Raw genomic sequence first — 16,615 nt, 5'->3', positions numbered from 1 at the left:
ATTCAAAACTTATTAGAGGCCATATATTGATAAATACACAGTAGGTGTTTAGTAAACTCTTGTTTATTCATACATAAGTAGAGCAGACAGAAACTTTAGTAATGATGGGATTTAGCCCTTTCATTCTATGAGGTATACTGAAGTCCAGAAAAGTCTGAAAAACTAACACGATCAACAGCAAAAAATTACTCCAATGTCTTAAGCCAAAGCAATTAATTAAGAACTGACAAAAACAGAGACTACAAAGTGATGAAAGTAGGTACAATTAAGTTTGGAAATTAAAAAGGTGAGGAAAGATGGATGAATCTCAGAGAGATCTATTTTGGAAAAAAATAATAATACTGATAGAAAAAACTGCTGTCTCCGGTTGATACCACTAACTCACTATTTTATTCATGTATTTATTTGGATGGAAGCAAAATACTGGGCTTTTATGTTATCAAAGGCAAAAAATTAAAAATCAGGACTGTATAAGCCTAAAAATATCACAGCACTGATAAACTGACATGGCCTAATATATCATTACACCTTTTTTATAGCCACTTTAAAATATGTGTCATGGGAAGAACTGTAGTGGTAAGTACCTTTGTTTTGACAGCCATAATTTGTAAGGAAAATACTACTATTTCTAACACATTTTCATTTGCATTGCAAGTTGGTTTCAAAAGCAGTTTATAAACATATTTTGCATTTGCTAAGCTGGATAATAAACTATTCAGTTGCTGACCTCTAGGACACACTCAGACTAAAATAAGTAAGGCAGATAAAAATGTCCATACAAAGGACATGGCGTTAATAAAACGTAAAACCTAGAGAGCAAAATGTTCACAGTATGGGTCAGAATGAAGTGTACTTGGGACCAAAGTCAAACATTGTTCTCTTGAATGTGAACTACTTTGGTGCCTCAGTTTTCCTGTTCTTAACAGAGACAGCAGTAATCGTAACATTCCCTCTCTTCCAAATGGTTTTCATCTGTTATTTCTTTGCTCAACTAGACATGCTGAGCATTTTCCCCACACACCCAGTATGTCAGAAAGAGCAGTCTGAATTCTGGCTCAATCGGTTAACCCAGTGTTTTGATTTGGGCGTTACCTAACTCCTTTGTCAAGTATGAACAATACCTTCCACTTTAATTTTGGGAAACAGACGGTACTTAATAAAAATACCAACTCTTCTCGCCCTCACTTATTTGATTGTGTCACAGTCACTCATCTACTGGGTGTTCCACTTTCATCAATCTGCCTGTGCTCTTTATGTAAGTGATGATACCTTGGCACAGGAGCTATTTTCACTTCAGACTTATTTTTTTCATTGTACAAAAGTTTTAAACACCCAAATATGTCAACGTATGCATGCTTTCCTATATCATTTTAAAATTTAGGAAAATTAACATCTCTCCAAATATCTGATGATCAGATCTATTTTTAACTTTTTAAAAATAAATTTTTAACTCTTTAATACATCTGGAGTTTGATGATATAAGATGTTTATTTCCTCCCAAATGCTCACCTGTTGCTCTTATCCTATTTTAAGACTCCTATTTCATCATACACTAAATTATTTTGTATTTAACTGGGGTAACTTCTAGGCATTTTATTATGCTAATTTTATTTATAATTTATGAATATACTCTTCTGTTGCATAAAAAATTTATTCATAAGACTTGTTTCATTTTTATTACCTCCATTCTGTTCCTGAATATAATTCAAAACCAGAATTATATTACATTGCTTACTACCATGTTGGTTCTGTTCTTAAAGAGAAGGTCATAGAGCTAGTAATTCTATCTTGAGAAAATCAAGATATACACAAAAATAACAATGTTATTTATAGTGATAACTGATAACCCAAAGTCAAACAGAATTAATGCATTCACACAAAGGAAAATAAGACAGCTGTTTTAAAATTAAAGATTTAGAAAAGTATTTTGTCAGAAAATTTCATCATATATTACATAGAAAAAAGTCCAGTTATAAAACTGCAAACGTGAAAAAAATTTTAAACAGAACATGCATCAAAATGTTAATAACGTGATTATCCTTACATATGAAATAACAGTGATTTTATTTTCTTGGCATTCCTCAAATTTTCTGCCATGAACATTTTTATTACTTTTAATAATATTAAAATGGTTTTTTAAATATAAGAAAATTCTATTAAGTTAGCAGTGGGTTGCTATAAAATTAGAATGAGAATTTGCAAGTGCTTGAAAACAAAAAATACCAAAGGCAAGATGCTGTATTATCTTATGGTTTAGCATCAGGAAACAGATTTAATATAGATTTATTCATGTGTATCTTCTCTCTGATATTTAAACTCTAAAACAGAAGGAAAACAGGTCTACTTGGGGGCATAATGATCCTAGTTGACACCATCTTTAGAACTGCATTTGCAAATGATGGCCTCTTTTTTTCCTTTCCACATTCTAAAGAAGGACAGATTCTTCAAAAGAAGCCTCAAATTCTTTAATTCTTCACTCTCTAAGGTATAAATCATACTGCTCTCTTAACTGCTACCAAATTGGGTATCCAATTAGTATTTCCTTATGTCCACTATATAGGGAGTACCATTCATTCTTTTTTTTTTTTTTTACCATTCATTCTTAAGTCTTTGGGTAACAAGACTATTTCAAAGCATATAAAGTAAATGAAATAAACAAGTAGATAAACAAACTACTTGAAATAATCACTGTATACAGTTAGAAATCTGAAAAGGAAAAGAAAGTGGATTACTTGGGACAAAGTTAAACAATAAAAAGAACCACATGTGTCTTTATGGGTTGGTAAGTAGGAAAGTGAATAGTTACATAGTCAGTAGCATCTTTAAAGCAATGCTCAGATAGATAACAGCAATCACATTCTTCAAAAAAGGGTTTGCCTTGGAGAAAGAAACCCTATTAATATGCTGGATGTAATATGAAAAAAATAGTTTTAGAGGAAAAGAATCACCAATGCTTTTGCCATGAAAAGTGGTTTCTCAGAAATGCAATAAAGTAAATGTATACAATTATTACAACTGGTCATGGTAAGGATCTCCTAATAAAATACTAAATTTATAGGCTGAAATCATGTCACTTTGATATGACTACCACATGCTAAGAACTATCAGCAAGCAAACCACACTGGAAAGGCCCCACCTTATTCCAATTATTTCCACTGGCAAGGCTAGACAGCTCATACAGTTCCTTACCAACTCTTCTTCCAAAACAATAGCTGAAGGACACTGAGAAAGTAAAGAGACCAATTCTCCAGCAGCATGCTTCTCACGTGTCCTCTAGTCTTTAGAAACAGGGACAACTCCCCCAGTGACAAGGGTCTGAAATTCTGCAGGACAGTTTCAAACTTCTTCTAACTGGCACTCCCTTTATATAGTGTCAAGCCTGCTCTGTCTCAGGAAATAGTGTTTGTTGAAAATATATACTGTATATGAGATGCTTTAATCAAAAGTAGACTTTAGCAACCAAAAACCATAAAATTAAGAGAGGCTGACAGGATTGTTTTTCCATCACTATCATTTGCTTCAAGTTTTACATGACTGTTTTCCTCTAATTTGGGATTATTTAATGAAGAAGTAAGCCACCCAGCTCTTACCTAACACTATTATGTAACACTCAACATCAAAAAATTAAAAGTATACAAAAAGTAAAAGCTAACTGAAAACATTATAAAGCAAATCCTAGAAACAATCTGCCAAATACCATCTTTACTTTCTCTCTGTAATTAATTGCTTACCTAGTTTTATTAAGAATTCTCGTTCCAAGTCGTGTACCTGCCTGATGGATTCTTCCAGAGAATTACAGAGTTTGATCTTTGGTCTTAGCAGTTCTAGGGTGTCACTGATCATGTAATCTATGTCAATAGGAAATGGATGGTCTTTTGTCCAAACCTCCAAACTTTTCTTCCACCAAACATAACGCTGATAACAAACGAAAAATAAATTTAGCTATAAGAAATTAATAACAAAATATTTAAAATAATAATCTGTATTGTGATTTCACCTAGTTATAACAACTAAGCTAGAGAGTTGTACAAGACACCTACATTTTTATTAATGGTCAATAGCAATGGTCATAACACATTTATTTCTCTCCATCTAGTCTGTTTCTAAGCCATTTGGTAACTTTAAATACATTTTTTACTGTATCTGTCATAATCTCTTTTAAAAGCAAGGAAAAATTATAAATAAACACCAAATACATTTTCAGGTACTGAAACCAGGCAGAAACTCCATTCCCACACCCCAAAAAGGGCTTAAGTATTTAATTTTACAAAAACAACCAAATTTAAGGCCAGGGTTTTGATAAATGTTACTTATTTTCTCTATACTACCTGCTTTGATATTTTAAAGAGTCAAAGTATCTGAAGATAGGGTTACTGAATATATAAAAACCAGAAATCAACAAGCATTTATTGAACATCTACTGTGTATATGGCACTGTTCAGATATAGTCCCTCTCATATCCTAGCCTGGCTCCTTCGCTCTATTTTGTACCTGTAATTCTCAAGTTTAACTAAAAAGCACAACCCACAAATTTACTTGTATATAAACAGCTATTTCTCTGGGTGTTTAATCATCTTCTCCAATTTGTTCTAGATCTTTGCTATTCCAAGTGTGGGAACTCAGAGCTTGTTAGACACATGGTATCTTAGAACTCCCCCATCCTAGGCCAGCTGAATCACAGTGTGCCTTGTAAAAATATCCCCAGGCAATGTGTGTGCACACCGGAGTTTAGAAGCTCTGCTGCAGGGGATCTTTCTATCTGACTTCCAGTACATAACTGGACACTGTTACAGGTAGCATACACTGACCCCCTCTTCCAGGCCTCACCCACATCTTACTTCCATGCTCTAAGTATATCCCTGCCACATGCTCTAAGCATATCCATGCTCTAAGTACATCTTGCTGTTAATCATGTGGAGAATACTTCTGTCTCTTCCTACTTCTGAATATCTCTGACTGGCTCTTTTCTCTCTGTCAGTGATGTCAGAGTGAGTGCAAAGAAGGATACTCTTCTGAAAGGAGCCCTGCTTTTGGACACTGACAGTGACAGCTGACATTCTGCAGCAAAACTTGTTTTCAATACAGGCTGTCTCCAACTTAAGGCAGTCCTTCCATGCAACAAGCAATCTGAGTCACAAATCTGCAACACCACCTCCCCATTGCTGGCTCATCAATTCAGAAAGTAAGGGAGTAACAAGTTATCCTTTAATGCAAAGGTACAGTGGTAGAAGAAAGTTAAAAAACAGCTCTTACCCAAAGAGTAGTTACCCCCACCTAACCCCAGTTACTATGTGGATGTATTTTTGATACTTCAAGTTGTAGTTTTAAATTTATTTTCTTCGTCAATGGATAAATGAAAACAACTCTAACAATAGATTATATAGAAAGGAATGATCAAACAGAACTGAATGCTACCATTTGTACTTTATTTCAGTAACATCTGAAGAACTCAATAGGGAGCTAGCCCTAATAGCACTTATAACATTGCACTTAATGGGAAACAGTGACTGGATTCCAAACAACCAACCTACAGGCTAACTTTTGGAACGCAAACTGCAAAGAAGTTGTAGAAACGTCTCTGTATTTGTATCTGATTTAATTTACACTGTGTTTGCTCTAAATCACAACGTAAGTAACTTAAGACGTGGAAAGCACAACCCAAGAGTTTAACAAAGAATGAATAAATATTTCTTGTAGGGTTAATGATAGGATTTTTTTTTTCTCTTTAAAAAAATTTAGAAAGAAGAATTTTAGATATAAAACCAGAACACAGATGAGCAAGAAGAATATTATCAAATGTAAAAATATTACATTTAATTCATGAATTTCTGTACGAAATACAAAATAACCCATACTATACCAAATTTATAAACTGTACCAAAATAATTTCCCAAAGTAATGATTAATCACAAAACTTAAAATGCAATCAGAATGTTTATGATAGAACACATCATATATTTAAAATATCCAAAGCTAAGCATCCTTACAAGAATAAATCTAATTTATGAATATACCTTATACATAATATATGAATGCTACAGCATTCTTTTCTAATGTTTTCCTTGATTTTTTTTTTGGCTGCACTATGTGACTTGCAGGATCTTAGTTCCCCAATCAGAGATTGAATCTGGGTCTTCCACAGTCAAAGTGCAGAGTCCTAACCACTGAACCACCAGGGAATTTCCACTGCTTTAATATTTTTGTAACACAAGCAATGCATTATATGATGCCCAATTGCATATTTTAATTTGTATACCTGAAAATACACTAGGAAGCAATCGAGTTTTCGTTTACTGGAACCTCTGTCAAAGTACTGGCCACAGGTATCCAAAATAGTGCACACCAGTCTAATCCTGAAAAGGTGCTCAGGAGGGTCCAGTGAACTTGGAGAGCCATCAGAGTTAACACCAAATGAAGTAAAAGAATAAAGAGTTCTAAAAATAACAGCTGATTCCACCATTCTGTAATTATAAAGTTCCCCTAAGAACTTGGCACTGCTGATACGTCTCTGATTAAATTTAGGTTGATTAACCTGAAGCAGGAAGAAAACAAAAAAAAGGCAGATTTCCATTAATGAACAGAAATGTGTTTGAGAAGAGCTAAAAATCATCTCTGTCACTTGACAACATCACTCACTGAACAGAGAAAAACTAATGGGTTCTTTTCTTCTTTTCCAATAATAGGTATCCTTTTTTAATCACTGCAGGAAATGTCTATCTTTAAAATGTTTTAGTAAATAGAACATGTTACATATTAAATACTAAATTGTTAAATGAATTTAATAGTTTATGGAAAAAGTTAAAATGTAATTCTCCCTATCAGCCCATTGTAACTTATTTTCTCTGTAATCCCTGAATTTTAAGGAAACAAGCTTATAGAAAGAGGAAGCTGCTTACAGAAATTCTTATCAAGTGAGTATCAATTCTCCTAATTAATAAATTTATGAGTTCCTATAACATGAACTCCAAGAGTGACCCAGAAATAATAAAAATTTACTATACTCTTCTAAAATAACCTTAACTGGACTGAGAAAAAGAGGCAAAAAATATTTTAGCATTAGCCTGAGAGGAGACTAGAAAATCTGACACATGTAGGGTTTATTAAGAAATCACTATTTCCAAAAGAGTAAGAGTAAGTGACATCATATGGGGAAAGGAAGGTTTTCAAATCCTTATTTTTCAATAATAGGATTTAAAAGCTGTCTGAATTGTCCACAGATTTCAATTTGGTGCAAGTCTTTGTTACCTCCATTCCTAGTCGTATATCTTCTAAAACTCCATCCACAACATGGATTCCAACATCTTCCTGGTAGAGCACTAGTCCTGCTAAGAGGTTGGCTACACAGTGAATGCTGTTGTATTTCACGTTCCAGATGTTTATCATACAACAAATCACATAGTCTTTCACTTCTTGATCCTGCCAAGGCAACTTTCTCATCTGTCTCAAAACCTAAATGAAGAGAATTTTATTTAAATTACTAATATAAGCACAAAGTAGCCCAATATATCCAATAATACAGATATTTTATTATGACTGTACAGTCACAGAACTTTTGAAATGGAAAATATTTTAGAGATTCTCTATCTGCCTCTTCATTTTACAGATAGGAAAAATAAGATTTTTCTAATTATTGGCAAAATGTATTCACATTTTCCCTTTATCTTTCATTAACATCCTCAAATTTCCTACAGTTTCCAGGGTTTCAATCAAGCTAGCAGTATACACTCATACTCAGGTCACTGAAATACCCAAGACTTACCAAAAATAACATTTTCTTTTGTGCATCATTTGATGTAAATAATCTCAGACACTTCTTTATATAAATGAAATATGCCCAATAAGGAAATATCAAGACCAATTGGTTAAAAGATCACTTAAGTAGTAAGATGGGGACACAACACCTACAGTTTCCTTGCATGTAAAGTGGGGATGACAGGCACTTAGGCCATAAGTCTGCTCTAAGGGTTAGACGAGATCAAGTGTGTGAAGTACACAGGAACATGCCTAGCACATTACAAGCACCCCATAGAAGTTACCTATTACTTTAAAAAAAAACTCTACTGGTGATGAGGAAATCAGCAGAGCTCTACTTATCATCTAGTTCTTTCCAGATTTATTCTGAAAGAAAATAGATACTGCTGGCAGCTTGTAAAGTAGTCCTTTTACCTCTACTCTGTACCCACAATCCATCTTTCAAGCACTAAATATGTTCTTGTGTCAGTTTCAATGGAAATGTTAATGTCATCTCAACTGCATAAACATTCCATACTTCTCAAACTTTTAGCCAATTCTAAAGCCCCTTTCAAATCCTAATTTCCTACTGTCTCTGGCTCCCTGAAAGTGGTTTTGATGTTCAAAGTTGCACTATCATTCCCCAGCCACTTATGACACACGTATTATTCCTTGCCTCTTATCCATAGGTGTCCTCTGCCCAGAATTTAATTTGCTTTATTTTTTTTCCTAAAAAGAAAAAAGTCCCATGCCATGTTGTTTCAACTTGTTGAGCTGACGAAGAAATGTTTATTCAACACGTCTTTCTTAGAAGTGAAGGTTCCAATAAGGTAACTACAATAATTAAGCTAACAGGTCAGTGGTTCTTAATCTCTTCTGGAAATCGACCCCTGCTGAGAATCTAAAGAAAGCTATAGACTCTCTTCCAGAAAAATACAGTCAGGTCCAGAGATTTAAAATTATTAAATGTAAATCCATGGCTGATTCATGTCAATGTATGACAAAAACCACTACAATATTGTAAAGTAATTAGCCTCCAACTAATAAAAATAAATGAAAAACAAAACAAAACAAAAATAAAATTATTAAATGTCAGAGGATCACGGGCCTCCAAAAACCTACTAAAGGTTAAGAACCCCTGTACTGAAGCAAAATATTTAAAGGTAAATTCACTACAGAGACTAAGTAATAGTTTCAAATATACACAGCATCAACAGTAAATACAGAAGAGAATTACCATTCTAATTAGGTTTAAAAGGAAAACAAAACATATGTCCCATAAACTAAGTATCATCACATAAATTCCCTCTTTTGATGACTTATATGGAATCAATCACTCCACTGCTGAGACATTAATAGCTCTGCTTCAATTTCTCCATTTACAAGATTTGAATACTGCAAATTACTTACATTTCTTATCTATACTTTGTGGAGCACTGAAGCAATTGATAAACTGAGTTGATTTAGGAAGACTGAAATATATGTCCTTGACCTAAAACAATTTGGTGCAAGGCTACAAAGAAAGTGAACTGCAATCAGTACAATTATCATTAGGATGAAAAAGAATTAATTTGGTTGAATGTTATTAATATACAAGCTCAGCACTACCACAAATCACAAGTTGACTACGGTTCTATTTCATTAAAATTTACCTTCTCAGTGGTAACCTTGGAGAGATCTTTGTACAAAAGCTTCCGGACATATTCTTGAAGAGGAGGACGTTTCTTTTTCACTGTTTTTTCAGCTGGAGGTGGGTTGCAGTAGTAATATGCATTCTCCACCATTGTGACATATCTAGCATCGAGATGCATCGCTTGTTTCTTTCTCATCATTTGTTCCTAAAATATATAAAGCTTAAATCAGTCAAAATACTTTCATTCTAAGGTTTCTTTGTTCCTAACTAAAGGTGCCCTTTCTGGGATAAGGTTTCAAGATAAAGGGAAAAAAATAATTACTAGGTATTTCTAAGAGTATACAAGCGTAGTAACTGTTGTATCACCAGTCATATGTTTTTAGAACAAATTACTCCGTAACTACTTGGTCTTAGGCTTTGTCCAATAAAATACTCACAAAACTTTGATACAAACTTAACTTTACTTATAACTCTGCCAAACCACATGAACTCTACATAAAACAAGGCTTATATATAAATTACTGAAGTTAAGGGCTGGGACAAGGGCTGAGAATAACTTTATTCATAGAGCTTGGGCCATCCAATGTTGTACCAGGTAAATCTGACATATCTCTACAGACAAGAAAACTAAAAGCCTTTCAATGTCTTACAACTCATCCAGTGACCTCAGCATCAGCTCAAGGAGGTTAGTAAAACAATCAATCAACACCTACTTCAGGCTTCTCAGCCTCACACTACTGACATTTTGGACTGGAAAGTTCTTTGTCTGGTGGGAGTGGGAACTGTTCTGTACACTGTGGGATGTTCTGCAGCAACCTTCACCTATACCCACCACATGCCAGTTGAGAACCAGAGATGAACCAGTTGAAGATCTTCAAACAGTATTCTTAGTTCTTAAAACAGCACTATAGTAAGAATTAAAATTACTGCATTTATTCAGCCATTCATCAAACATTTTACTTGGCACTTAACTTAGCACTATGCTGGAAGTCACCAATGAACAAGACAGACATGGTTCCCACCTCTGTGAAGCCTAAGAGTCTGCTGCAGGAAGACAGAACAATCAAGGCAACAAATAAACTGATCTTTTAAATACGAACTGTGATTAGTGTTACGAAAGAAAATAATAAGAGTAACAAGAGCCCACTTTAGTCAGGACAGGTTAGGGACAGCCTCTCTGGGAAAGTGACAATGAAGTTGTGCTCTGAAGGATGACAAAGGCTGAGAGCAGCTGAGGCAGAATCAACAGCCAGACAAGGGGCAATGAGGAAACGGAAGGATCCGCTACAGGAACTAAATGCAGGCCAGCATGGTGCCAGGACGGAATGGCATGAGGTCAGCTCCAAGTGGGGAGGGGTTCAGTGAGACCAGACTCTGAAGAAGCTGGTAGGAACAGGAGTTTGAAGCATGTAGAGGGAAGCACAATGAGCTTTAAGAAGGTGTCTGGACTGGGGTGGCGGGGGGTGGCAGATGGAGGCAAGAGCTCACATTTTGGAAAGACACTTGTGTCTGTAAGTTCAGGAAGGGCATGGGTTGCAGCAGGTTTATAAACTCATCACCTAATCAGTGTCCGGCCTAGCACGTATCGGAGGTTTGCAATTAACGTTTACTAATACACAAATTAATAAATGAATTTTTTAAAAAAACATTTAATCTTTCCCATGGTCCGTGTTTCTATACATGTAAAGCCATCACATACTGGGGAGAAGTTTTGCTCTTCATAAGCTCAATTATAGGTATACCAAGGTTCACAACTGTTTCCTTTGTCTATGAATCTGCTAAAGTATATGGGTTGTAGCCTAGCTCCTCTCCTGACATCTATTCTACAATCTGTGAATGCTTATTTAATGCTGGCTCCTCCAGACAGAACAATTCCCTGTTGAACAGGGCTAGAGATAATGACCACTCCTTTTAGGTTCTTTGGACAAACAAAAGGAATGCATCACTCATCATTTGTACATACATAATCCAGTTTTAAATCAACATAAGTTTCAACCTGTTATGCAGACTACTGTTCTGTTATTCAGAACCATTTCCCCTAACACACACACCAAACTACTTTTAACATCAGCCAAGAATAATTTTAAATGCAAACCAGTTAAAAGGTTATATGTGTTCCCAGATAAATATGAATATATTTTTTATATCATCCCATAAGCATTTGGGTGCTCTACGTGTTCAGAGAAACTTCTCTAGTAACAAACCATAGAAATGATCCCTGAAAATACAGTCTTATCCTTATCCATCAGAGGGTGAACAGAATGAAAACCACAATCACAGAAAACTAATCAAACTGATCACATGGACCACAGCCTTGTCTAACTCAATGAAACTATAAGCCATGCCTTGTTGGGCCGCCCAAGACAGGTCATGGTGGAGAGTTCTGAAAAAACATGGTCCAGTGGAGAAGGGAATGGCAAATCACTTCACTATTCTTGCCTTGAGAATCCATGAACAGTATGCAAAGGCAGTAAGATATGACACTGAGAGATGAACTTCCCAAGCCAGTAGGTGCCCAATATGCTACTGGAGAAGAGTGGAGAAATAGCTCCAGAAAGAATGAGATGGAGCTAAAGTGAAAACAACTCCCAGTTGTGGATATGACTGGTGGTGGAAGTAAAGTCCGATGTTGTAAAGAGCAATACTGCATAGGAACCTGGAATCTTAGGTCCATGAACGAAGGTAAATTAAAAGTTGTCAAACAGGAGATGGCAAGAGTAAACATCGACATTTTAGGAACCACTGAACTACAATAGACTGGAATGGGTGAATTTAATTCAGATGACCATTGTATTTACTACTGTGGGCAAGAATCCCTTAGAAGAATTGCAGTAGCCCTCATAGTCAACAGAAGAGTCCAAAATCCAGTACTTGGGTGCAATCTCAAAAACAACAGAATGATCTCTGCTCATTTCCAAGGCAAACCATTCAATATCACGGTAATCCAAGTCTATGCCCTAATCAGTAATGCTGAAGAAGCTGAAGCTGAACAGTTCTACGAAGACCTACAAGACCTCTAGAACTAACACCCAAAAAAGGTGTCATTTTCATCACAGGGGACTGGCATGCAAAAGTAGGAAGTCAAGAATCATGCAATAACAGGCAAATTTGGCCTTGAGGAGTACAAAATAAAGCAGGGCAAAGGCTAACAGTTTTGCCAATAGAACGCAATGGTCATAGCAAACACCCTCTTCCAACAACCCAAGAGATGACGCTACACATGGATATCACCAGATGGTCAATACCGAAACAGAATGATTATATTCTTTGCAGCCAAAGATGGAAAAGCTCTATACAGTCATGAAAAACAAGATCGGGAGCTGACTGTGGCACATAGATTCAAGGGATTAGATCTATCTGATAGGCAGAGTGCATGAAGAACTATGGATGGAGGTTCGTGACACTGTACAGGAGGCAGCGATCAAGACAATCCACAAGAAAAAGAAATGCAAAACGGCAAAATGGTTGTCTGAGCCTTATAAACAGCTGAGAAAAGAAGAGAAGCTAAAGGCAAAGGAGAAAAGGATAGATATACCCATTTGAATGCAGAGTTCCAAAGAACAGCAAGGAGAGATAAGAAAGCCTTCCTCAGTGATCAGTGCAAAGAAATAGAGGAAAACAATACAATGGGAAAGACTAGAGATCTCTTCCAGAAAATTAGAGATAACAAGGGACCATTTCATGCAAAGATGGGTTCAATAAAGGACAGAAATGGTATGGACCTAACAGAAGAAGATATTAAGAGGTGGCAAGAACACACAGAAAGTGAAGTCGCTCAGTCGTGTCCGACTCTTTGTGACCCCCGTGGACTGTAGACCACCAGGCTCCTCCGTCCATGGGATTCTCCAGGCAAGAATACTGGAGTGGGTTGCCATTTCCTTCTCCAAGGGATCTTCCCGACCCAGGGATCGAACCCAGGTCTCCCGCGTTGCGGGCAGACTCAGGCAAACGCTTTAACCTCTGAGCCACCAGGGAAGCCCAAGAACACACAGAAGAACAATACAAAAAAGATCTTCATGACCCACATGATCACAATGGTGTGATCACTCACCTAGAGTCAGACATCCTGGAATGTGATCACTACACATTGCTTAGGAAGCATCACTACAAACAAGGCTAGTGGAGGTGATGGAATTCCAGTTGAGCTATTTCATACTCTAAAAGGTGATGCTGTGAAAGTGCTACACTCAATACGCCAGCCAATTTGGAAAACTCAGCAGTGGCCACAGGACTGGAAAAGGTCAGTTTTCATTCCAATCCCAAAAAGGGCAATGCTGAAGAATGTTCAAACTACTACATAATTGCACTCATCTCACATGCAAGTAATGCTCAAAATTCTCCAAGCGAGGCTTCAACAGTACATGAACCATGAACTTCCAGATGTTCAAGCTGGATTTAGAAAAGGCAGAGGAACCAGAGATCAAATTGCCAACATCCGCTGGATCATCAAAAAGCAAGAGAGTTCCAGAAAAACATCTATTTCTGCTCTACTGATGATGCCAAAGCCTCTGACTGTGTGGATCACCACAAACTGTGGAAAATTCTTCAAGAGAGACGGAAATACCAGACCACGTTACTTGCCTCCTGAGAAATCTGTATGCAGGTCAAGAAGCAGCTGTTAGAACCAGACATGGAACAACAGACTGGTTCCAAACTGGGAAAGGAGTATGTCAAGGCTGTATATTGTCACCCTGCTTATTTAACTTATATGCAGAGTGTATCATGTGAAATGCTGGGCTCAGTGAAGCACAAGCTGGAATCGAGATTGCCAGGAGAAATATCAATAACCTCAGATACGCAGATGACACGACCCTTATGGCAGAAAGCAGAGAGGAACTAAAGAGCCTCTTGATGAAAGTGAAAGAGGAGCATGAAAAAGCTGGCTTAAACTAACCAGTCAAAAAACGAAGATCATGCCATCCAGTCCCATCACTTCATGGCAAATAGATGGGGAAACAATGGAAACAGTGACAGACTTTATTTTCTTGGGCTCCAAAATCACTGCAGATGGTGACTGCAGCCATGAAATTAAAAGATGCTTGCTCCTTGGAAGAAAAGTTATGACCAACCTAGACTACATATCAAAAAGCAGAGACATTACTTTGCTGACAAAAGTCTGCCTAGTTAAAGCTATGGTTTTTCTAGTAGTCGTGTATGGATGTGAGAGTTGGACTACAAAGAAAGCTGAGCACCAAAAAATAGATGCTTTTGAACTGTGGTGTTGGAGAAGACTCTTGAGAGTCCCTTGAACTGCAAGGAGATCCAACCAATGCATCCTAAAGGAAATCAGTCCTGAATATTCATTAAGGACTGATGCTGAAGCTGAAACTCCAATACTGTGGCCACCTGATGTAAAGAACTGACTCATTTGAAAAGACCCTGATTCTAGGAAAGATTGAAGGCATGAGGAGAAGGGGACAACAGAGGATGAGACGGCTGGATGGCATCACCAACTCGATAGACATGAGTTTGAGCAAGCTCTGGGAGTTGGTGATGGACAGGGAAGTCTGGTGTGCTGCAGTCCATGGGGTCGCAAAGAGTCGGATACGGCTGAGCGACTGAACTGAACCAATAAGCATCGGTGTATTTCAAACCAAACTCACCCTCTCTTCCTTTCTCCTATTTTCTCATCTCTGTGACTGGCACCATCATCTGCTGGCATGCTCAAGATGGAATCTTGGGTCTTACCTTAGGGCACTTTCTCTTTCTCATTATCTCACCGCATCACATCAGTTCTACCTCCTAAAATTCTTCATACAGCCAGTTACCATTCCTCATCTTCCCACCCTTACCATTTCTTTTTTTCTCTGTAAGATCTGAAAACAGACATTTCACTGTTCTGTCTACCTCCAGCCTCAGCCACCTCAATTATCTCCTCGACACTGATCTTTCTAAAAAATTAAATCTGATCATACCTATCCTACCTGCTTAACATCCTTCAGTAGCTACTCACTGCCATCGGGGGGAGGGGGTATGAGTTTCTTAGCACAGCACTCAGGCTCAGGGTGCTTTTATAATCTAGGCTGTGTTCACCTCTCCAGTCTTATCTGCAGCCTCTTAGTGTGTCTCTCTTCTCTGCCTCTGAGGTTCAGGTTAGTCTCTAAAATAAATACTATTTTTTCAGGAAACCTTTCTTGACATACCAAGACTAGATGAAGCACCTCTCCTATGTAGACATATATTACCCTATGCTGACCCACAGTATTAGATCACATTCCCCTTCTGTGTATTTCAGTTGTCTAATTACTCATCAGTGTTATAAGACTATAAATTCCCTGAGGCCAGGGACTATCTTTTTCACTTTTATATCCCAAGGGTCTGACAGAGGAGTCTGCACTCAACGAATACCAAGCAGCTATTAATTAGGGAAGATCCTTTCCGACTCATTAGTTTAGCTTAAAGTACTCCCTCTGTAAGTGCATAAGATCCTCTGCACACCTTTCCCTGTTAAAACACGCAGAACACTATACTGGAATTAGCACTAGATAGGGAGCACTTTAAGGATGCCAACTATGTTTGTTTCTTTGTACTAACCCCTCCCAATCAGCAAGAACATCATCCCTGCAGTTCAGTGCCTGACACACAGGAGAAGCCCCCAAAATGTTATATGATAAACAAGGCTCCTATCCAGAAAGCAAGACAATCAATGATAAGGCTCGCTGCTCTTGCTACAAGACAGGGAAAGATACACTGAGCCACGAAAGCCAGTCAAGCAAGAAGGACTTTGGTTTGCAGCAATGGGATAAGCATCCATACCATGACTAGTAAACTTTCCCCAGCAAACAGTAAACATAGACAGTTCAGTATTACAAACAAAATATAGTCACTTTTAAAAGCTAATCTTTCTTGGCATCTCTTATGATATGTAGTGTCTCATTTAGCTGTATCAGCTAGAGCCAAAGAGGGGGAAGAGTTTTTCCTATGTTAAAATAAAAATTTGAACTTGGAATGATTATTATTCACTTGCATAAGCCTAAAAAGAATGTGGACGTCAACTCCATATGATTTCACATTAATATTTTTGTCTACTAGACAAAATATTAATGCTTGTCCCATTAATATTTCTGTCTACTAGAAATAAATTACTGTTTTTTCATTTTAAATATCATTGTCAGAGAAGTAGTCAAGCTTATAACTAGATTCTAAAAAAACAACACACATAGAGGAAAAAGACACAATCAGCACTTCTATAAAAGCAACACTGATGCAATGACAGTCTATGTCCAGAGATTCCTAACCCAGTGCTCTCTT

The 16,615-nt window shown here is 36.9% G+C and overlaps 1 protein-coding gene and 1 pseudogene across 1 annotated transcript in view; both read right to left on the bottom strand.

Moving 5' to 3' along the window:
- The window catches only part of UPF2 (UPF2 regulator of nonsense mediated mRNA decay), a 90,350-nt gene that overhangs the window by 25,627 nt on the left and 48,108 nt on the right, over positions 1-16,615 (bottom strand). Inside the window, exons 12-15 of the mRNA XM_043480684.1 lie at positions 9,384-9,569; positions 7,246-7,449; positions 6,257-6,532; positions 3,732-3,915 (exon numbers count right to left, since the gene is read on the bottom strand). Of these exons, the coding sequence (XP_043336619.1) occupies positions 3,732-3,915; positions 6,257-6,532; positions 7,246-7,449; positions 9,384-9,569 (850 nt within the window). The remainder of the gene's footprint in view (positions 1-3,731; positions 3,916-6,256; positions 6,533-7,245; positions 7,450-9,383; positions 9,570-16,615) is intronic.
- Positions 11,478-11,598, bottom strand: LOC122449091 (annotated as a pseudogene).

This window comes from Cervus canadensis, chromosome 10, assembly GCF_019320065.1.
Source record: "Cervus canadensis isolate Bull #8, Minnesota chromosome 10, ASM1932006v1, whole genome shotgun sequence".
Lineage (NCBI taxonomy): Eukaryota > Metazoa > Chordata > Mammalia > Artiodactyla > Cervidae > Cervus > Cervus canadensis.
The sequence above is the reverse complement of the archived record's forward strand: the minus strand, read 5'-3'. Positions and strand labels throughout refer to the sequence as shown.